This window comes from Gopherus flavomarginatus, chromosome 11 (genome assembly GCF_025201925.1).
Source record: "Gopherus flavomarginatus isolate rGopFla2 chromosome 11, rGopFla2.mat.asm, whole genome shotgun sequence".
NCBI lineage: Eukaryota > Metazoa > Chordata > Testudines > Testudinidae > Gopherus > Gopherus flavomarginatus.
In genome coordinates, this window is record NC_066627.1 from 17,571,388 (window position 1) to 17,592,815 (window position 21,428).

General features: G+C 54.8%; 2 protein-coding genes across 3 annotated transcripts in view; both read left to right on the forward strand.

Moving 5' to 3' along the window:
• LOC127031298 (ribonuclease-like) overlaps positions 1-14,758 on the forward strand; it is a 304,542-nt gene extending 289,784 nt beyond the window's left edge. The window contains exon 2 of the mRNA XM_050918048.1: positions 14,291-14,758. Coding sequence (XP_050774005.1) covers positions 14,291-14,758 — 468 coding nt within the window. The remainder of the gene's footprint in view (positions 1-14,290) is intronic.
• Positions 14,759-19,272: 4,514 nt separating this feature from the next.
• Positions 19,273-20,507, forward strand: LOC127031306 (ribonuclease-like). 2 transcript variants are annotated; one of them, XM_050918056.1, is made up of 2 exons: positions 19,273-19,369; positions 19,815-20,507. In XM_050918056.1, the coding sequence occupies exon 2, from the start codon at positions 19,817-19,819 to the stop codon at positions 20,255-20,257; it is 441 nt and encodes a 146-aa protein (XP_050774013.1). In that variant the 5' UTR covers positions 19,273-19,369; positions 19,815-19,816; the 3' UTR covers positions 20,258-20,507. The 2 variants fall into 2 exon arrangements, with proteins under 2 accessions (XP_050774013.1, XP_050774012.1); XM_050918055.1 differs by having other exon boundaries at positions 19,287-19,369; positions 19,811-20,507.
• The last annotated feature ends 921 nt before the right edge of the window (positions 20,508-21,428 follow it).

A 21,428-nucleotide genomic window follows, 5' to 3' on the forward strand; every position in this document is an offset into this window, starting at 1 on the left:
AACCCAGAGACCCCTCCTTTACTCCAAACCCCTCATCCCTGGCCCCACCTCAGATCCTGCACCCCCAGATGGAGGCCTCATTTCCCCTGCACCACAGCTCAGAGCCTCCTCCCATACCCTGAACCCCTCTTCCCCACCCACCAGCCTGGCACCTCTTCCTGCACTCCAAACCCCTCATCTCCAGCCCCACCCCAGAGCCTGCACTGCTAGACAGAGCCCTTACTCTTTCCTGCACCCCAACCCGCTGCCCCAGCCTAGAGCCCCCTCCCACACCCTGAACCTCTCATTTCTGGCCCCAGCCAGGAGCCTGACCCCCCAATTGGAGCCTTCACCCCCTCCCGCACCCCAAGCCCCTGCCCCAGCCCAGTGAAAGAGAGTCAGGGTGGTGCAGAGCAATCCACCGAGGGAGGGGGAATGTAGTGAACGAGCAGCAGGGCCTTGGGTAAGGGGTGGGGCAGGGGCGTGGCCTCAGGGGAAGGAGTAGGGCTAGGGTGTTCAATTTTGTGCAGTTAGAAAGTTGGGAACCCTAGACCTGGAGCTGGAGCAGTCCAGAGCCGGGTGCATGAGCAGCTGGGGAGAGTGAAGGGGACCCTGGGCAGCAGGCCCAGCACAAGGAGATGCCCCCAGCCAAGAGAGGCTTTGTAGGGAAGACCTGGAGGGGGTTCGTAACCCCAAGGGGTGAGGGGGAGAGGCTGACTCTGGGAAGAAGGGTCCTTCCCCCTAGAGCCTGAGGGCGTGTGGCCACCTCCACAGCAAGTGTCTGACTCGCAGCATCCCTGCAGCACAGCCAGGACCTGGGCAGGAGGCCTGGGACGAGTGAGGGACAGACTGAACTGCCCTTACATTCCAGAGACGCTGGCTGTGATGGCTCCGTGCCACCGAGCCGTGTTATGTGTTTTCCTTTAAACTTTCCCGTTTTTTCCTTATTTTTTAAAATTCTTTGCTGTTTATTAAACAGCATTTGCTTTGAATTGTATGTGATGATCAGTGGGTCAGGGATGCCTCCAGTGCAGAGAGCGCACCCCAGAGTGGGGACACCCTAGCCCCTGCCCTAAGTGACCACAACAAGGTTGGGGGTCAAGCCCCCCAGGAATCCTGGGCCCAGCCTTGCTGGGGTTACGAGGACTCTGCCACACAGGAGCGTGGAAGAGGAGTCCTCCAGGTCAGGCAGGACTCTGGGTAAAGGAATTGGGAGCGAGGACTCAGATCCTTTCACTAGCCCATTTCACCGGGGTAGCGTATAAGCCAGCAAAGTTCTCCACAACAGTGGGATGATTCCCCTGCTTCCATGAATATTATTAATTCTTAAAGACAGCCACGGCATTTGAATAGCCATGACTGTCTCTTCTCCATCACAGTCTTTGTGGAGGAGGCTCTCATCTTTCCCAGGGCTTGTCTGCACTTGAATCACTGAAGCTGCGCCACTGCATTGTTTTAAGTGTAGGTTCCCCAAGGACAATAAATAGTCTACACTCCGATGGCTTCTTGATTAGACCACAGGCCAGTAAGGTCATTGAGTTCCATGGCACATAAAGCATTTCCATAGCCATGATATCAGAAGCTTTGCACTTAGGTAAAGTATTTGCAAACAGGAATCTCCCAAGCAGCTACAGCCATCTTCAAGCATATAAGTAGGAATCAAAGCTTGCACCATTGAGGCCATGGCTACACTCACACTTTACAGCGCTGCAACTTTCGCGCTCAGGGGTGTGAAAAAACATCCCCCTGAGCGCTGCAGGATACAGCGCTGTAAAGCATCAGTGTAATCAGCCCTGCACGCTACACCCGTAAGGGATGTGGTTTACGTGCAGCTCTGGGAGAGCTCTCCCCCAGCGCTGCCGCTCCGACTACACTCACACTTCAAAGCGCTGCCGTGACAGCGCTCCCGCAGCGCTGCCGGGGCAGCGCTTTGAAATTCCAAATGTAGCCATACCCTGAGAGGAAACAGGAGTTAGGCAGAAATCACTCATATCCTCTGCAAAACATTTTCCAAGCAGCTGTTTCTTTCTTCAAATTGCAGGGCCACATACCGCCTTTCAGAGCACTTAGGGTATGGCTACACTTGCAGCTGTACAGCGCTGGGAGTTACAGCTGTCTTCGTACAGCTGTGTAGGGAAAGCGCTGCAGTGTGGCCACACTGACAGCTACCAGCTCTGCAGTGTGGCCACATTTGCAGCATTTGCAGCGCTGTTGGGAGTGGCTGAACAGGCATTCTGGGATACCTCCAAATACCTCTGGAGGCCAATTACAGCCCTTTTGGTGGCCACGCTGGCGGACCAGCGCTGCATCACCAGCGCTGCAATCGTTATACCCCAAGCAGACCAGGTGTACAGCCAGCGCTGCAGCCAGGGAGATGCAGAGCAGTATGTGCCTTGCAAGTGTGGACGGTGAGTAAGTTGCAGCGCTGTAAACCCACCACCAGCGCTGCAACTCTCCAGTGTAGCCAAGCCCTTACAGAAGGTTTTACTCTCAATCAGGAATTAGTAAGGGTTTAAATGGAAGGTTATTGCTAGAAGGAGAGAAGGGAGAAACTCCCACTTTCACAGCTTCTTTTTATGGCTTCTGATAAGGATCTTTTCTGATGCTGAATACAGAGCACTTAGACATTCCTTTCAAGTCAGGACTCTCTTTAAACCACAAACATCCTCCTTGCTTTGTTCTCCAGACAATCTCATCCCTCTGCCAGACTGCTCTCCTGGTCTCTGATAAGGTCCAAGTAGTTTGTTTGTCTTTTGATCCATGTGGTTTTAACACCTGCCATTCGCAGTGTATTTACAACTTTCCACTAAAGACTTCAAGTAATTATTGCAGAGAACAGTGCTTATCCACCTTTGCAAAACATAGCAGAAAAAAAAAGATAGTCTAAACCGCTAAAGGAAGATACAAGTTATGTCTCAGAGTCTGTGTAAACATACTTGAGTGTCATAAAGACTGTTTTATGATCAGAGACATGCTGTCTTCCTCACACGGGACTTATCCCTGGGTGATGGTGTGGTGTGTAGAGAGCTGTCACTTCAAGGGCAACGGGTTTCCCGATCCTGCTGACAGGCTAGGGAGCTCTGGAGGGGAGCATTTGGTCTGGGTCTTCAGCACAGTCAGTCTGCAGTGAGCCTGCCTGGAGTAAGGTGGGGTGAATTGTGCCTTAGGGAGCAGCCTGTTTTCTGTGTGTGTTTTGGATTCTTGTGTGTTAAGGTTCTGGATTCTAAGAAATAAAGTTGCTGCCTTCCAACAATAGTATTGTATGTTTTTTATCTAACATGTCTGTGTGCATGCCATGAACATGACAGAAAGCAAAATCTTCCTTTAATTTTTTTAATTACCCTGAGCGATTAAAAATATAGGCATGTCAGTTGTTACATTCTCCAAATATCCTGGATAAAAATAACTGTGAGTGTCTCTTTAGTTCAGTTAAGACACAGACAAGTTTGTAACGAGCTAACATTCAAACAAACAATAATGATAACCATTTTTGCATCAGTACTGATGTTTACACGCCTCCCCCCCACCCTCCTTCTGCTGGATATTCCTACTGGAGTTTGGTTCAAAGGGAAATCTACTGCTCTGGCTGCAATAAACTATTTTACTGCCATTGCAAACTGATGTTGTGTGTGTTTGGGGTGAGAGCGGGGCCAGGATGTCCAGAGCTGGACAAGCAGCCCATTGTGCTCAGCGCTGCACAAAAACGGAACAAAAACACCATCTGGTTTCTGTCTCTCTGCAGAGCCGGGCACTATTTCCTCATTGGCTGCTGGGTTAGATCTCTCTGCTGTTCTCATTCACATACACCCCGGCATAGGTGGGGCAGGGGCACCCTGCTCCGACCTCTTTCGGAAAAGGAAGGATGCCACTTGCTTGGCTGTCCCAGGGCAGCATCTTGTGGCAGGAAAGTCAGGACTCCTGTCCAGTGCCTGCCACAACGGGGGTCCTGATCTCTGTCTGGGTCTATGCAGAGCCTGGCAAAATGGTGCCCTGACTTCAGTTCCAGTCCCTAGGTGTTCCCAGAGTACCCATAACCAATTCCTAGGAGATTAACAGGGTATCACAGGGGGCTCCGTGTTCGCAGGGGGGAGAAATTTCATTGCTGTGCTAGAGTCCTATCGCCTATTATGTCTGGGTCCCACATGCTCGGTGCTGGACAAACAGTGCCAGGGACAATCCCGGCAGCAGAAACCCTACAGTGTAACAGCCACCAGCAGAGAAAGGGGTGAGGAGGGGAACAGAACATGAAGACCAGAGACCTTGGTGATGGATGTCACAGTTGTGTTAGAGACAGGCATTGTGGCTGCTGGGTTGAATAGGGGGTAGAGGGATGGTGTGGAGAAATGGGAGGGGGCTGTGGGTCAGGACATAGGGGCACCCAGAGAGCTGGTGGGGAATACAGAGTCCAGGGCTGGGATAGCAGGGTGGTAGGAGGTGGGATTGAGGGGCACTGACAGACCATAGAATCATAGAATATCAGGGTTGGAAGAGATCTCAGGAGGCCATCTAGTCCAACTCCCTGCTCAAAGCAGGACCAATCCCCAACTAAACCATCCCAGCCAGGCCTTTGTCAAGCTGGGCCTTAAAAACCTCTTAAGGCTGGAGATTCCACCACAGCCCTAGGTAACCTATTCTAGTGCTTCACCACCCTTCTAGTGAATAAGTTTTTCCTAATATCCAACTTAAACCTCCCCCACTGCAACTTGAGACCATAGCTCTCTATTCTGTCATCTGCCACCACTGAGAACAGTCGAGCTCCATCCCCTTTGGAACCCCCCTTCAGGTAGTTGAAAGCTGCTATTAAATCCCCCCTCACTCTTCTCTTCTGCAGACTAAACAATCCCAGTTCCCTCAGCCTCTCCTCATAAGTCATGTGCTCCAGCCCCTTGATCATTTTCATTGCCCTCTGCTGTACTCTCTCCAAATTGTCCACATCGTTTCTGTAGTGGGGCGCCCAAAACTGGCCACAATACTCCAGGTGTGGCCTAGAGTGACCAGATATCCCGATTTTATAGGGACAGTCCTGACTTTTGGGTTTTTTCTTATATAGGCTCCTATTACCCACCACCCCCTGTCCCGATTTTTCACATTTGCTGTCTGGTCACCCTAGTGTGGCCTCACCAGTGCAGAACAGAGGAGAATAATCACTTCCCTCAATCTACTGGCAATGCTCCTACTAATGCAGTCCAATATGCCATTGGCCTTCTTGGCAACAAGGGCACACTGCTGACTCATATCCAGCTTCTCATCCACTGTAATCACCAGGTCCTTTTCTGCAGAACTGCTGCTTAGCCAGTCGGGGCCTGTAGCGGTGCATGGGATTCTTCCATCCTAAGTGCTCTTGTCCTTATTGAACCTCATCAGATTTCTTTTCGCTCAATCCTCCAATATGTCTAGGTCACTCTGGACCCTATCCCTACCCTGCAGCATATCTACCTCTCCCCCCAGCTTAGTGTCATCTGCGAACTTGCTAAGGGTGCAATTCCCCCATCATCCAGATCATTAATAAAGATGTTGAACAAAACCGGCCCCAAGGGCAGATCCCAGATATCTGACAGCAAATATTTACCGAATGCGGCGACTACTTTTTATGGCCATTGATCAGGAGTCTGCTCTCCATCTCTGCTCGCCGAGTCGCTCGTTGTGTGTGTCCCAGACACTGGGCCTGGCCGGGCTTCATATAACAGGCACCAGTGTGGGAGGGGGTCACTGGCTTTCATCTCAGCAGGGATCTGGATCCATCTCTGAGAAGGGAGCTGCAGTCCCAGGACAGGGTGAGGTGATGACCCAGCTGATGTTAGGTGCAGAGGGGTCTCCAAGATTCAAGCAGGAGATCACAATTTCAGAGTCAGCTGGTGTCTGCCGGGCTTCAAGTGGTGAGCTCAGGGCAGGAGGGTTAGAAGCCAGGAGTTGGGAATTCTGGCCTTGCTCTGCAGGGTCTAGTGGGGTAGAGCACAGAGGGGTGGGAGCTAGGATTGGTGGGTTCTACTCCTGACCTGGGATGGTTGTGGAGTCTAATGGGTTAGTCCAGGGCATGGTGGGAACCAGGAGAGATGAGTTAGAGCCCTGCTTTGGGGTGGCTGGAGGTTCTAGTGGGTTAGACCAGGGAGCCAGGACTCCTGGGTAGAATAGGATAAAATTTGTATCAATTTATTCACCTAAATTGTCAAGCAGGGTGATGCTGAGTAGCCTGGGATAGCCTGTGAGAATGACTCTGGTTAACTCTTGCACCTCAGATGCAGGCGACCCGATTTCCAGGCCCTGCTCCAACAGTGATTCAGCCAAAGTGGAGCAGGGCAGCTCCAAGCGGAACAAATGAGGAGTCCCCAGCTCCGAGGGGGCAGATTGCAGGTCTAATCCCCTCCCCTTGGCAGGCAGAGCGGGGATTTGAACTGGGTTTTCCTACAGCTCTGGGTGAGTGCTGTAACTGCTGGGCTGAAAGTTACAGGGGAGCCCATCCCCACTGGCCATTTTGTGGTTTCAGTCCTCTGCTTTTGTCCAAATGCCCCAAACTAGAAAGAAACCTTTCACGTCAGGCCAAACAGAAACTGTTCCTGTCCAGTTAATGTGGAATTTTTTGACTTTTTATTTTGCCATATATTTGGAAAACTATGGGGGTTGGTTCAACCCAAGACAAAACACAGTAGACCCTCAGAGTTACAAACCCCTCAGGAATGGAGGTTGTTTGTCATTCTGAAATGTTCGTAACTCTGAACAAAGCATTTTGGTGGCTCTTTCAAAAGTTTACAACTGAATATTGACTTAGTAAAGCTTTGGAACTTTACTATGAGGAAGAAAAATGTTGCTTTTAACCTTCTTAATTTAAATGAAACAAGCACAGAAATAATTACTTAACCTTGTCAAATACTAATTTTAAAACTTTTCCTTTTTCTTAAGTCGTTTATTCCGTACCTTCTGTTCCAAACGAGGTGTGTGGTTGACTGGTCAGTTCGTAACTCTGCTGTTAGGAACTCTGAGGTTCTACTGTAGTTTTCAATTGCTTGGAACCAAAAAATTCATTATTCATCCAACCTCTACTGCTGGATTCTGTTTCTGATTCTGGGAGGGAGAGGGGTCTAGTGGGGGAGATGGACTGAGAGCCAACACTCCTGGGTCCTAACCCAGCTCTGGGAGGAGAGTGGGGAGCTGGGAGTCAGGACTCCTGGGTTCTATCTCTCAGCTGAGGAAAGGAATGGGCTGTAGTTGGTTAAAAGAGGGAGAAACGGCTTCTGGCTCCTATTCCCACCCCACAGAAGGACCTAGGTATTCCAGTAGAGCGTCTATCAGCCCGGTGATGGTGAATTGCAGGTAAGGTAGGGGCTGGGAAATGGTGTGTAGAAAAGTGGGGCAGCCCCCATTTATATACCTCCAGCATCCCCAAAAAATTGGGAACACTTGTACAATGTTGGCCATGTGACTTTGGCGCCCCCTCGTGGCCACAGGGTCAATGGGTTAATAGAAATTGCTCTGAATCAAAGTTAAGCCCCATCTCACTGCCCTGGGCTGAGAGAAGTTGTGAGGGATGAGTGGGTTGGATGGGATGAGGTTGAGCCAGGAGATTCCATGGAGGAGGCAGATCCCCACCCTGCGCTGTCTCCATCCATCTCCTCCCCTCTCCCTACGGCAGGGCGATTCAGTGACAGACACAGCGAAGGGCCCAAGGGGACCTCTGCCCTTTGTTCTTCCGGACCCTTATCCTGCTAGCCGTCTGCCTGACCCAGCTCAGTGAAGGCGCTAGCAACCAGCACATTGACTTTCCTAGGTCCAGTGCCCACAATGACCGGGGCTACTGCAACAGCATGATGCAGTGCCGGGGCCTGACCCGCTCCGCCTGCAAAGCCAGCAACATCTTCATCCACGCTCCCTTCAGTCAAGTCCAAAACATCTGCGGCCACGGAGGGAAACACGTCTATGGTAAAGTCTATGCCTGTACCGCACGCTTCGACCACAGCAAGTGCCAGCTGACATCCTCATTCCTAGAGCGCAGTAGAAACAGGACCACAGTCCTCAACAGCAGGATCCATCTGACCTGTCTCTAGTCACTGCCCCGAACTCCATCACAGTCCTCTAGAGCCCAGGCGCTGGCCATGGACCTCCTGCACCTCCTAGGCAGCCCTCTGTCACTGGGGGCTCTCTTGCCCCATTCCTGCTTCCTGGGCAACGCCCGCCATGAGTCTCTACAGGGACATTCAGCATCTCCCCTTATCCCACAGGCCAGCAACTTCGGGCCTGCCAGGGGGGTTCCCACTCTGGGTGCGCAGTTCCCATCCGCACAAGTGAAAATCCGAGTGCCCAGCCCCCTGGCTGGCACTGAGACCATCAGCCTGAGCCCAGCGCCTGCCTTGCTGGGTGCCCATTACACAATACAGCTGCCCCCTCCCATTCTGCATCCATTCAGTATTGGGGGGCAGGTTTTGGGGAGAAGATTGTCCCAGGCAGGGCCCTGGAAGCTGTCCCTGAGTTTTGTTTCCTTGCTGATTCTTGCAATAAAACACTTTCCTGCCAGTGCAGAACCAGTCGATGTGTTTGGGGGGATGGGGGCAAAGTCACTGTGCATCTGGAGATCTCAAACCCTAGGGCTATTTTGGGAACATGGCTAAGTTATTTAAAGGGATGAGTGAAGGGGCAGATATGCCCCATTGCCTTGCAGTGACCATGATCGGGGTACTGGCTCACTCAGGGGTTTGGGGACTGGAATCCATGGATTCTCCTCTTTAGGGGGCTCGGGCTCCAATCCAGATATGGGTGGGGGAATGAGACTAGGAATGCAATACAGGGCCATTCCCCAGAAGGGGGCCCCAGTCCCCGTGGGTTGCAGGCCCCAGCGTTGGGCTGCTCAGTGGCCACTGGGGAATGGGGCACAGTAAATGGTTATTTCCGGAGCACCAGATACAGTCTGGGCCCAGCTCAGAAGGTCTGGCTGGCTGCGGGTGTGTGTCAGAGAGGGGGATCGGGAAGCAAAGAGGTTTCATCTGAGCTTTGCTAGTGAATGGCTCATCTAGTTGCAGCCATAGTCTGTATGGGGCTCGAAGGGTCCCTGGGACTCATGACCACCTCCGAGGCTCTGTCCCCAATGGGTTTGCAGCACGGAGGCAGAGCTGGCATCTCCTACCCCTGTCCCCTTCACCCACTGCCCTGCAGCTCCCCTGAACAGCAGGGCATGCAGAGCAGCCATAGAAGCACAGAAATGTGGGGCTGGAGGGACCTTGAGAGGCCATCAAGCCCAAACCAAGTAACCCAAGATCAGCCTTGACAAGGGGTTATCCATTGATATGACCCCCCTTGGGAGCCTGGTCCAGAGCTTCAACACTTGAAGCTGTTAGAGGGCTTATTCCTTCACCCTCCCACTTCCCTGGTCCTTCTCGCATGGACAGAGCAACAAGCCCCCAAGTCCGAAGGTGCAAACAATTCGATGTTTATTGGGGTGAACTTCCAGCAACTTCCTTTTTCCTTATCTTCTAATCCCAATTTAGTTCCTGTTTGCCCCTAATTTATATAGTAATAGTCTCAGCTATACCCTAACCAATCATTCCACTGAAATTTACCTAACCAATCCTAACATATTGTCACAGGATTAGCTAACCAGTTATATCCCAGCACCTCAATTCGTTTACACCCAGCAAAATTAATTATACAGCAGACAGAAAGGATCACAGAACCAGACAGAGACCAGGCAAATAAACAACAGCAAAGTGGGAACTATAATGACAAACAATACAGAAGTGAGGATTTCACAACTACACTATAAAGTCATAAGGGTTTCCCAACTGTGTCTATTGATAAGTGAGTTCTTACCAAACACAAAACTATCAAACTAGATTTCCTTTTACATCTTCTAGGCTCTTCCCTTTCTCTGGAGGTGACAGAGCCCGTCACCTTCCTGACAGCCCCAGGTTGCCTTGTTTCAACGTGGCTAGGCTGGAATGTGAGGATGTAACCCTTCGCTTCCCAGCTAATGGCTGCCCCTGCAGCTTAGCCAAAGGCCTTAGCCTAAGAACAAGGCCTCAGACTCACAGCGAGAGAAGGCCCAGACACAGGCAGACTGTGATTTCGATTCTTTCTTTTATACTTCTATAACTACCTAAATGATAAACATATACCTACATTCTTAAAGTATAGGCCTTTGCAGACAGGCCTGACTATCTATATCCTAACATGAGCATTTGAAACTTTTCCCTAATATCCAATCTACATCTCCCTGGCTGCACGCTCAGCCCATTACTTCTTGTCCTGTCCTCAGTGGACATGGAGAATAATGGATCTCTGCCCTCTTTAGAACAGCCCTTAACAGATTTGAAAGCTGTTATCAGGTCACCCTCAGCCTTCTTTTCTCAAGACTAAACCTGCCCAGTTTTTAACCTTCCCTCACAGGTCAGGTTTTCGAACCCTTTGATCATTTGTGTTGCTTTCCGCTGGACTCTCTCCACTTTGTCCACATCGTTTCTAAAGTTTGACACCCAGAACAGGGCACAGGACCCCAAGTAGCCCCTAGCCAACGCTGAGTAGAGCAGAACAATTCCTTCCCGTGTCTTGCATATGACCCTCCTGGTAATCCACCCCAGGCTGACACTAGCCTTTTCTTCCACTGCATCACGTTGTTAACCTGGCATCATTCCCTCCTCTGCCCCTCTCCCCACACCCCAATGACACTCCACGTGGGAGCAGGGCTCTGCGGTTAACAGCAGGGACCATGCAGCCATTGGCACATCCCACTGGCCTGTGGAGTCACCACCCGTTAGCCCATTGCCCCATCCCAGGTTTTGAAACTTCCTCTGTGTGTGCAGGGTTTTGCTCCCAGTCCTGGGGAAAGCAGCCTGCCCCAGACCACAGGCAGGGATCCAGCAACGGCCCAACCACCAACCGACACCCAGCGAGCCAGTGGGGCTGGGCAGCGGCAGTCCAGGCTAACAGGGTCATGGGCAGCCCTATTGAGCCAGATCTGGGCCAGCCCTGGAGCTGGGGTGGGGTGTCAAATACCCAAGCCTGTGAGCACCGTGAGACACTGCAGGGTGAATGGGACAGGAGCTGGTGCAGAGGGACCTGGCAGGACCCCCATAGCTGGTGTCAGTGGAGAGGGATCCCTCATGGGCCCGCGTCCCCCTGGGCCCAGCCGGCCCGTCACAGCCTGCCCGGCACAGCCTGCCCCGGATCCCCCTGTGCCACCTGTCCAGGATCCCCCTGCTCCCAGCCATGGCCACAACAATCCCCCTGGAGCCTCTGCAGTGCAGCGTGGCAGGGCTGGTGAGCTCAGCCCTCTCTGCACATTCTGTGTTATCCATTTGGGGCATGAGAGTTAGGTGTGTTCGCTGCCTGTCGTGAGAGCCAAACTCTCTGTCTTGCTCCATTCTCAGTTTTGTCCCTCCAAAGGGCTAGTGTGTGGCCTGCCCTGTGTCTGTGTGTGGTGGGGGAGGGTGAACGAGACCCTGGGGTGATGGTCATGGCTTGGGTTTGAGCCCCAGCTCTGCACAAAGTTGGACAATCCAGGCATCTTAAGCCAGGCTGTTTTGTTCAGGGGTGGAGAACACCTTCCTCCAATGATCCTAAGTCTGGGTCAGTCACCCCAGTTCCCCTGTGCTCAGCTCACACCAAATTTCCTGGCAAGCCAAGTAACCGTGTGGATTTTAGAGCACTTAGGAGAGTTGAGCTTTAAATGGGGAACTGGTCTTAACCATCACTGTAGCAGGGCTGGCAGCCGCCATGCTAGTAAAGAGGGCGATGAGCAGGTGACCCCAAAGGGACATTGTCTTATAACCTCCCAAACACACACTAGATCCCATTGCCAATCCAGAGCTGGGATAGAACCCAGCAATCCTGGCTCCCAGCCCCTCTCTAACCACTAGACCCCAATCCCCTTCCAGGGCCAGGATAGAACCCAGGAACCCTGACTCCCAACCCCCATCAGTGGTGGGCAGGATACAGCTCCAGGAGAGACGACTCCAAGCCCCAAGGCCAGACTGGTGCTGGCAGCCAGTCCCTGTCCCTTCCATGTCCCATCCAGCCCTCACCCTTCCCCCAGGCCCTGGGGTTCAGGTGGCTCTGGGAGCGGGGGGTGGGAAGGCCCCAGCTCCCACTGGCTCTGCTGGGCATTTCCAGCAGCCAGGCCTGCCCCTCCCCTGGCTGGGTCGCTGCCCCTTGCAATGCCCAGGCCTAGGATTGCCAGGTGTCCTGTTTTCGAGTGGAACACCTGGTTGAAAAGGGACCCTGGCAGACTGGGCTGTTAAAAGTGTGGTTGGTGGCACAGCAGGGGCCCAGGCCTAAGGCAGGTGCCAGGATCCCTGCATGCCCTGGCTCCACACAGCTCCAGGAAGCAGCTGCCAAATCCCTACAGCCCCTAGGGGCAGGGAGATTCCACGCGCTGACCCCACACCAAGTGCCGGTTCTGCAGCTCCCATTGGCCAGGAACTGTGACCAATGGGAGCTGCAGGGGCAGCTCCTGCAGGCTCGAGGGCAGCGAACACCCCCAGGCGGAGTCCTCACCCCCTCCTGCACCCCAAGCCCCTGCCCTAGCCCAGAGCACCTTCCCTCACCCTGAACTCCTCATTTCTGGCCCCACCCCAGAGCCTGCACCCCCAGATAGAGCCATCACCCCCCCGAATTTCAACCCCCTACTCCAGCCTGGAGCCCTCTCCCGCACCCTGAACCCCTCATTTCTGGCTCCACCCAAAGCCCATACCCACAGCTAGAGATCTCATGCTCCCCTGCACCCCAACCTCCTACCCCAGCCTGTGAAAGTGAATGAGGGTGGAGGAGTGTGAGCGATGAAGGGAGGCGGGATGGCGGGAGTGGAGGGTGGGGCCTTGGAGAAGTGGGGCAGGGCCTTAGGGAAGGGCCGGGGGAGGGTGTTTGGTTTTGTGCAATTAGAAAGTTGACAACCTTACCCAGGGACCTGGGCAAGGAACCCACGGAGGGACTGGCTGGGGCTGGGGGTTGGGTTATCCAGGGTATGCAATAAGGGGCAAAACCTGTAACAGGGCACCAGGACTGTGTGGTTAGAGAGGCTGGGAGCCAGGAACCCTGGGTTCTAACTTGGTTCGGGGAGCAGAGTGGGGGATAGTGGGTTAGAACATGGGGGTTGGGAGTCAGGACTCCTGGTTTCTTCTTGCAGTTTGGGGATAGAGTTGGGCTGAGGATAACAGGGGCAGATACACCAGGCATTGGGGCTGTGGGGTTCACAGTGTCTCAGGACCCTGCCCTGTGCCTGCTTCCCCCCTAACTCCCTGCCCCACCAACCACTCTGGGGCCCTTGGTGGGAGGAGCTTCCCCACCCCAACCCCAGCTGCCTGGCCGGGCTCTATATAATGACACTCAAAGGGGAAGGTTTTTCAGAGACTTTCAGCTCTGCTGGCAGCTGGTTCCATCTCTGACAGGAGCCCCAGGAGTTGGGTGAGCTGAGAACAGACACAACCAGGGGGGAAATGAAGAGGGAGGGGCACTGAGGCTTGACCCCAGGGGGCTGGGAGCAGAATCCGGCCCTGGCCCCACTGCACTCAGGGGGTGACTCTGGATTGACCCGCAGGCAGCTGAGATCACAATCTTGGCAAGAGGGTAAAAGGAATGGCAGGTGAGATCTGGGGTTAGCACTCCTGGGTTCTCTCCTGGCTCTGTGGGGGCAGTGGGGTCAAGTAGGTTACAGCAGGGGGGCTGGGAGCCAGGACTCCTGGGTTCTCTCCTGGCTCTGTGGCAGCAGTGGGGTCTAGTGGGTTAGAGCAGGGGGGCTGGGAGCCAGGACTCCTAAGTCCTGGGTTCTCTCCCCACTCTGGGAGAAGAGCACAGTCTAGGGTCGCCGAAGGGGGAGAGCTGGGAGTGTGGATGAAGGATGCATTGTGGACAAACAGGTAAAGCAGAGAGTAAGTGGCAGGCTGGGGCTGTGGTCAAAGCTCCCCACTGGGATTTAGAGGACCTGGGTTTCATTCTCTGTTTCTTAGGATGGGATTTTCAAACCCCTACAGGGGTCTGGAGGCTGAATCCAAGCCACCAAATGGGAGCTGAAAGCTGAGCATTAACCACTCTGTGCCTCGGTTTCCCCATCTGTAACATGAGAAGAACAACCCTTTCTCAATCTGATTTGCCCATTTAGACTGTAAGAGTTTCTCTCTGGATATATGCAGCGCCTGGCACAATGGGGCCCTGATCTCGGTCGGGGTCCGTGCAGCACCTGGCACAATGGGATACTGATCTCGGTCAGGTTAATGAGGCTTTAGTGGTAGAATGTCCTGGCAGGGGAAGAGGTTTGGGCCCAGGAGGTTCCATGGAGGAGGCAGACCCCAACCCTGCGCTGTCTCCATCCATCTCTCAGCTCACCCCACTGCAGGTCGATCCAGTGACAGACGCGGCCATGGCCCTGAGAGGACCCCACCCTTTGCTCTTCCTGACCCTCATCCTGCTGGCCGCCGGCCTGGCCCAGATCAGTGAATGTGCCAGCTACCGTCAGTTCGTGACCCAGCACTTCGACAACCCCAAGACCAATGCTGCCAATGACCGGCTCTACTGCAACCTCCTGATGCAGCGCCGTGGCCTGACCCGCATTTTCTGCAAACGCCGCAACACCTTCATCCATGCCCCCGCTGGCCAGCTCCAGGCCATCTGTGCCCGTGGAGGGACACACGTGAGCCTCAACCTCTATGACAGCCTGGAGTCCTTCAACGTCACCACGTGCCGGGTGCTGCCCCGCTCCCTCCCGGGGAACTGTAGATACAGGGCTGCAATCGGCAACACCAAGATCCGCGTGGCTTGTGTCAAGGGGCTGCCTGTGCATTTAGAGCCAACGTACCTGCCATGAGCAGGGGATGCCCCTTCTGCCCCCCCACCCCCATTTTGATCCTGAGCAGCCCTCTGTTGCTGGGGGCTCCCTGTTTCCCTACCTGCCTCTTCTGGGCAACGCCCGCCATGAGTCTTCACAGAGACTTTCAGCATCTCCCCTTATCCCACAGGCCAGCAGCTTGGGGCCTGTGGGGGGATTTTCCATGCTGGATGCCCAGTTCCCATCCACACGAGCGAAAATCCGGTTGCCCAGCCCCCCCTCCCCCCCAGCTGGCACTGAGACCCTCAGCCTGAGCCCGGCGCCTGCCTCGCTGGGCAGGATTCAAACACAACTGGCCTGGGCTTGGGCTGGGGCTGCCCGAAACCCACCAGGAGCGGGAGAGGTTGAGCGGCTCTGAAACCTCAGACCCATTTCATTGGAGGGCCCAGTTTTAGCCTCCCGAATCTGACCAAAATTCCCACAAACCCCTTGGATTTGTCTAAACCTGCATGATTGGATCTGGCCCCGTCGCTGAGGGGTGTGGAAACCAGCTGAGCCTTGCGTGGCCAGACGCCAGAGGGCTAAGATGGGAGGAGGGCTGCTGGTCCGGATTGAAATGAGGGGTTCCGAGGGCACGGTGGGAGAGGTTAACGCCTGTTCCTGTCGTCGTCCCCCCACCCTTCCCCAGATCTCCCCAGGCAGTGAGATTTGCTAGGCCGGAACTAGGGAAAAACCAGGAGGCGCTTGGAGTCTCGTCCCTGGCTCTGACGTCTCTTGTGTGGGTATAAGGTGAGGCTGTGACCTGAGCTGAAGGGGGAAGCAGAAGGGGGGTGGGGTTGCAGGGGAGTGGGGTGACACTGTTGGAGAGTTCAATTATCTGGCTGCCACCTTTAAAACAATGCTGCCAACACAGAATGGCCAGGTGCATGTTTGTGGGGCACTTGGAGTGGGGTGAACAGCTGCCCCAATGGCCTTCAGATTGTCGTGGGGTTATCTAGGAGGTCCCTCTGATCTGGCCACAGGCCAGGGGACTGGCTGGCAGGGAATGGGACACAGGGTCTTTCCCCTCTAGGGGGCGCTGGCTCCAATCCAGCCCCAGATCAGGGGGCACCGGCTGGCTCAGGGGGGCCGGGAATGGTGCACGGGGCCTTTCCCCTCTAGGGACAGTTGGCTCCAATCTGGCCCCGGGGGCTGTGGGAGGCAGTGACTGGCTCAGGGGGGCAGGGAGTGGTGCACGGCCCTTTCCCCTTCAGGGGACATCAGCTACAATCCAGCTCCACAGCGGGGGATTGGCTTGAAATCGCCCTTTGAAGGCTGGGGAGCTGCTTCTCCCACCTCCCCAGCTAAGCCAATATTTTCCTCTCGCAGGGGGGAGGCTGGCTACAGAGGGATACCCTAGAAGCGTGATCTGCAATGTCACACGCTCTGTATCTGCAAAGCACAGTGCCCCGCAATTGCCAAGGGCAGGGGCATGGCTGTGATGGTGCCAGTTCTGGGTGGGGGGCAAAATAGACTAGACGAATTCACTGAAGGGCGACACAGGACTCCAAAGAGAGTTGAATTTCCAACCACTGGTTTCCAGCCCTGGGCGTTAACCCCTGAGCTACAGAGCCAGGGTTCCTAGGTCTTGCACCCCTCTCCTGCCGGGCACTGCCCCACTGCGTGCACTTGACTCTGGGCCATGGGCAGAGAAAAACCTTTGAGATTTCACAGATTTCATTGAAGATACGAAGTTGCTGAGACACCAGACTTTGTTCCCACCCCCTCCCCCCACCCTGGAGTCCCTCATCCACTCCCCAAGTCCTTCTCCTGTGGTTCTCTGCCACATTCCCCCCATTTCAACTCTCCGGCTCCTGTGAGTCCTCTTCTGTACCCACTGCCCCCCCACCCATCACCTCCCATGCCGGATACCATCACACCCTAGAGAAGTTCTGCATCGCGGACGCACATAAGCCTGGTACCCCCAGCCCAACGAGCCAGGCAGAGGAGACCCCCGACCCCCCGCAATAGCCAAGTCACAGTGACGTGGGAGACAAAGGATGGGGACTCATACGAGGTACCGGGGGGAATCATGCCCGCCCCTGGGAGCTGGCATGTGCCACAGAGGGACATGCCACCCAGTTAGTGTGGACGGGGATGGCAAGTGGACTTGGTCAGTAGCACCAGCAGTGAATGTGAGCAGGAAACGCCCCCTACTGAGCCCACTGCTTCGCTCCCTGCAGGACCGCGCCCCCTAGTGCATTGGGGCCAGCACTGATTGTCAGGGGAGGGTGCCCCTTACTGAGGCCCCGCCCCACTGCCTGCAGCACAGTGCCCTTACTGAGCCCACTGCCCCACTCCCTGCAGGACCGCGCCCCCTAGTGCATTGGGGCCAGCACTGACTGTCAGGGGAGGTGCCCCTTACTGAGGCCCCGCCCCACTGCCTGCTGCACAGTGCCCCTACTGAGCCCACTGCCCCACTCCCTGCAGGACCGCGCCCCCTAGTGCATTGGGACCAGCACCGACTGTCAGGGGAGAGTGCCCCCTACTGAGGCCCCACCCCACTGCCTGCAGCATAGTGCCCCTACTGAGCCCCCATCCCACTTCCTGAAGCACAGCACCCCCTATTACCATGCTGGGGCATTGGGGCCAGCACTGACTGCCAAAGGAGAGCGCCCCCTAATGATCACCCCTCTCTGCTCCCTTCAGCACCGCACACCCTAGTGCCACGCTGGGGCATTGGGGCCAGCACTAACTGCCAGAGAATAGCACCCCCTAATGATACCCCCTCTCTGCTCCCTTCAGCACAGCGCCCGCTAGTGCCACACTGGGGCATTGGAGCCAGCACTGACTGCCAAGGGAGAGCACCCCCAAATGATCCCCCCTCCCCACACTCTGCAGCACAGTCCCTTAAAACTGCACTGGGGTCAGCACTGACAGGCAGGAGAGAGTGCCCCCTGCTGAGCCCCCTGCCTCAATCCCTACAGCACAGCACCCCCAAATGCCATGCTGGGGTATTGGGATCAGCACTGACTGCCAGGCAGAGTGCTCCCTACTGATCAGTGCCCCCAAACACAGCATGTGTCCCTACCAGTGCACATGCAGGGCCAGGACACTCAGGACCTCCAGCCTGGCCCTTTTTTCGGAAGCTGTCCCACCATCCTGGTACTGCCCCAATCCCTCCCTTGGGGCCCCGTACCCATCTCTGACAGGCCCCTGAGCAGCATTAACTACACAACACCTCGCTGTGCCAATACAGCCTCATGGCACTAGAGTGAACCCTTGCCCTTCTCTCTGGCACCGACTCCCCCCTTCCCACTCCTCTGCCTGCGGCTGGCTCAGGGACTCAGGGAAATGTGTAGCCCTGTTATAAGCAACCAGACAAAGCCCCAGATGGGCACAGCTCTGCCACGTGGCCAGCGAGGGCTCAGCTGCTGGAGACCCGTTGTCCCCCTCCATTCTCTAGGCACACCTGTTCTGTTCCGCCAGGCTGGCCCCACCCCAGATCCCTTCACCTCCCCCGTGGGACCCACGCCCCCACACCAACCAGCCCCGCTAGACCCAGTGTCTTAAGAGGGACTCGGAGACCTTCTATGCCCCCATCATTGATTGCCCCACTGGCGGCTGGACTGTGTTTCTTGGAGACATGCAAAGCCTCTTTCCCAGGATTCTCTGCAGAAGTCGGGTCCCAGCTCCGGGAAGTTTGGAATTAATGATCTCCACTTTCTCAGGATACTGATTTCCCCATGGGGCCTCACTTGGCCGGAGGCCGAGCCACGTTGCCAGATGACTTCGCAAATTGCAATGTTTCCAAACATTTCTTCCCTGCAAGCTTTTCCCAGGGGCTCAGAGTGGGCTGACAATCTCTCCTTTGCTGGGTAGGTTTTTAGGACAGGTCAGGTGCGGGCTGGGTCGGTGTAGGGATGGGACTCCCAAATATTGGATGATATGGTACAAGTGACTCAGTAGGGGGCACTCTCCCCACACAATCAGCACTGACTGCAATGCCCCAGCGAGGTGCTAGGGGTGATGTGCTGTGCTTCATCTCTGCTTGCAGTCATTCAAGCTGAGTGTCTCCTAGCCATGGGATTTGGCCAGTGAGAAAACTGAGGAACAGCAACTCAGGATATTTTCAAAGCTTCTACAGGGATTCGGAGCCCCAGTTCCCATGAAAATGAATGAGATCTGGGTTCTCAAATCCCCTAGGCAAAGCTCAGCCTAAATCTCATACACCAAAAGATAAACCCCGGTGTCCTGGTTAACTCCCATCTCAGGGCAGTATATTACCCCTCCCTAAATTCCTGCCATGTTGCCAAGAGGATCCCTTCACCTCCAGCCCTGACAGCTGGGGGGACCACTGTTCCCCATTTTCCAGGCTCCACCCAAGAGGTGGCTGCAGTAGGATTCTAGCATAACAGAGAGAATAATTTGACCCTTATTAGCAGCATTGTTTATTCAGCTTCCCCCTGGACTGGTGCCTCCGTGTTTCCCAGGGTCACGGATTGTGCAACGCTGGCCAGTAGGATATTTCTCTGAGTGCAGCCACCCCTGCTATGTCTTTCTCTCCAGCCGGGCTCAGTATATAACACCCACCCAGAAAGTACAGAGCCTCAGACACTTTGCAGGCAGCTGGATCCATACTCCGAGGGAAACCGAGGCACCAGGACTGGGGTGAGTTGAAGATTGAGGCCTGAGATGATTGGTGTATTTAGGCAAGAAGGCTGAGGGAGCAGGGTACTGTAGATGATCTGTAGGGAATGCACCAAATAATAACACACAGCAGATATAAAGAGTGAACTGGATCCAAAAGGCCTGTCAGGTAATATTCACTGTGTGGAGAAGAAATAGCTGCATGAGCTGAAGTTAAAAACTGGTGGGGGCAGATCCCCAGCTGGGGTCAATGGGTTTAGCTCCATTTTACACCTGAGGAAGCTAGGGGTGAAAGAGAGCAGCCACCCCACATCCAGGGCTCTGACTCCCTGCTTTGCCCTTCAATCTGACTAGATCTCACTCCATTCCCTGAGCTAAGGAGAGAAGCCAGGAGTCGTGGCTCCCAGCCCACCCTGCTCTCACCCATTAGATCTGCACCTCTGCCTGTGCTTCCCCCCCTAGATAGCCATGGCCCTGAAGGGACCTCGCCCAGCGTTGCTGCTGCTGCTGCTGGTTTTGCTGCCCGCCTGTCCGGCTCTGGGCCGGAGGGAGACACGCCATGAGAAATTCCACCGGCAGCATGTGGACTTCCCAAAGACCAGCGCCCCGGACGCCCGGCGCTACTGCAACCTCCTGATGCCGCGGAGGAACCTGACAACTGACGCCTGCAAACCCACCAACACCTTCATCCATGCGGGGCCTGCCGAGGTGGATGACGTCTGCCACTCAGGGGGCACTCTCAGAACCGAGAATTATTACGACAGCAAGGTGCCCTTTGAGCTCACCATCTGCCGGCTGGCAGGGGGCGCTCAGAGACCCCCCTGCAACTACCGCGGGAGAACCAGCACCCAGCAGATACGGGTGGCATGCATGGGAGGGCTGCCCGTGCACTATAAAACACAGTTCTAGGGGAAAGGAGGTGAGCAGGGAGAGGGGCAGCGAGGTTGGTGATTTCATCCGAGCTTAAAGAAATTAGGAGCCAATGGGGCCTGGTCCTTCACTGGCATGATTGGGAGTTCAGCAGCCTAAATCCCTTAGATCCCTACCCCATCCTCTGCCCTCTGCTGCCCCACTGCCCACTATACAGCATAGCCACCCCTTCCCCATCCCCACCCTCTGCTGCCCCTAGTGCCCATTATACAGTACAGCCACCCCTTCCCCATCCCACCCTCTGCTGCCCCTAGTGTCTATTATACAGTCGAGCTGCCCCTTCCCCACCTGTCCTCTGCTGCCCCCTAGTGCCCATTATACAGTATAGCCGCCCCTTCCCCGCCCCGCCCTCTGCTGCCCCCTTGTACCCATTATACAGTATAGCTGCCCCTTCCCCATCCCCACCATCAGCTGCCCCTAGTGCCCATTATATAGTATAGCTGCCCCTTTCCCATCCCCACCATCAGCTGCCCCTAGTGCCCATTATACAGTAGAGTCGCCCCTTCTCAACCTCATGCTCTACTGCCCCAGTGCCCATTATAGCATAGAGTTGACCCTTCCCCATCCTTTACATGCTGCTGGTACAGTGGCTTAAGGACAGGCTTGGCACTCAGGATACCTGAGTCCTATTTTTTATTCTTCCTCTGATCCACTTCTGTGACCCTGCACAAATCACTTGACATTTATGTGCCTCAGTTTCCCTATACATTGCCCATCGAGTCTCTTTAGCATGGAAGCTCCTTATGGCACGGATTGGCTCTCATCTTGTGTCTGTACAGTAGCTAGAACACAACATGTCTCCGTTTCAGTTGAGGTCTCTAAGTGGCACTATCAGTCAAATTGTATCCGTTGTTTGGGCGCGGGTGCATCTTTTTGTTCTGTGTTTGTTCAGCACCTGGGCCATGGTCAGTGGCTGGGTCTCCTAGGCACTAACCTGGTACAGTCAATAAATAATCAGAGAGATGTAGCGAGCTGAGTCCTGGAATCTCTTTTTCTGAGTCGCAGTCTCTTGCTGCTTCCTCCAATAAAGCGCTTTGCTAGAAAGGGCTGTGGTCTGTTTGTGGGGATCTGTGTGTGTCCTGGGGAAAGTCAGGAAGTGTAACAAGAGCACTCAATGTGAAATGCCTTGGGAAAATCCTGCGGTGAGATT

Coding starts and splice junctions, on each gene's coding strand:
- LOC127031306 (XM_050918056.1), top strand. CDS start 19,817: ATGGCCCTGAAGGGACCTCGCCCAGCGTTGCTGCTGCTGCTGCTGGTT.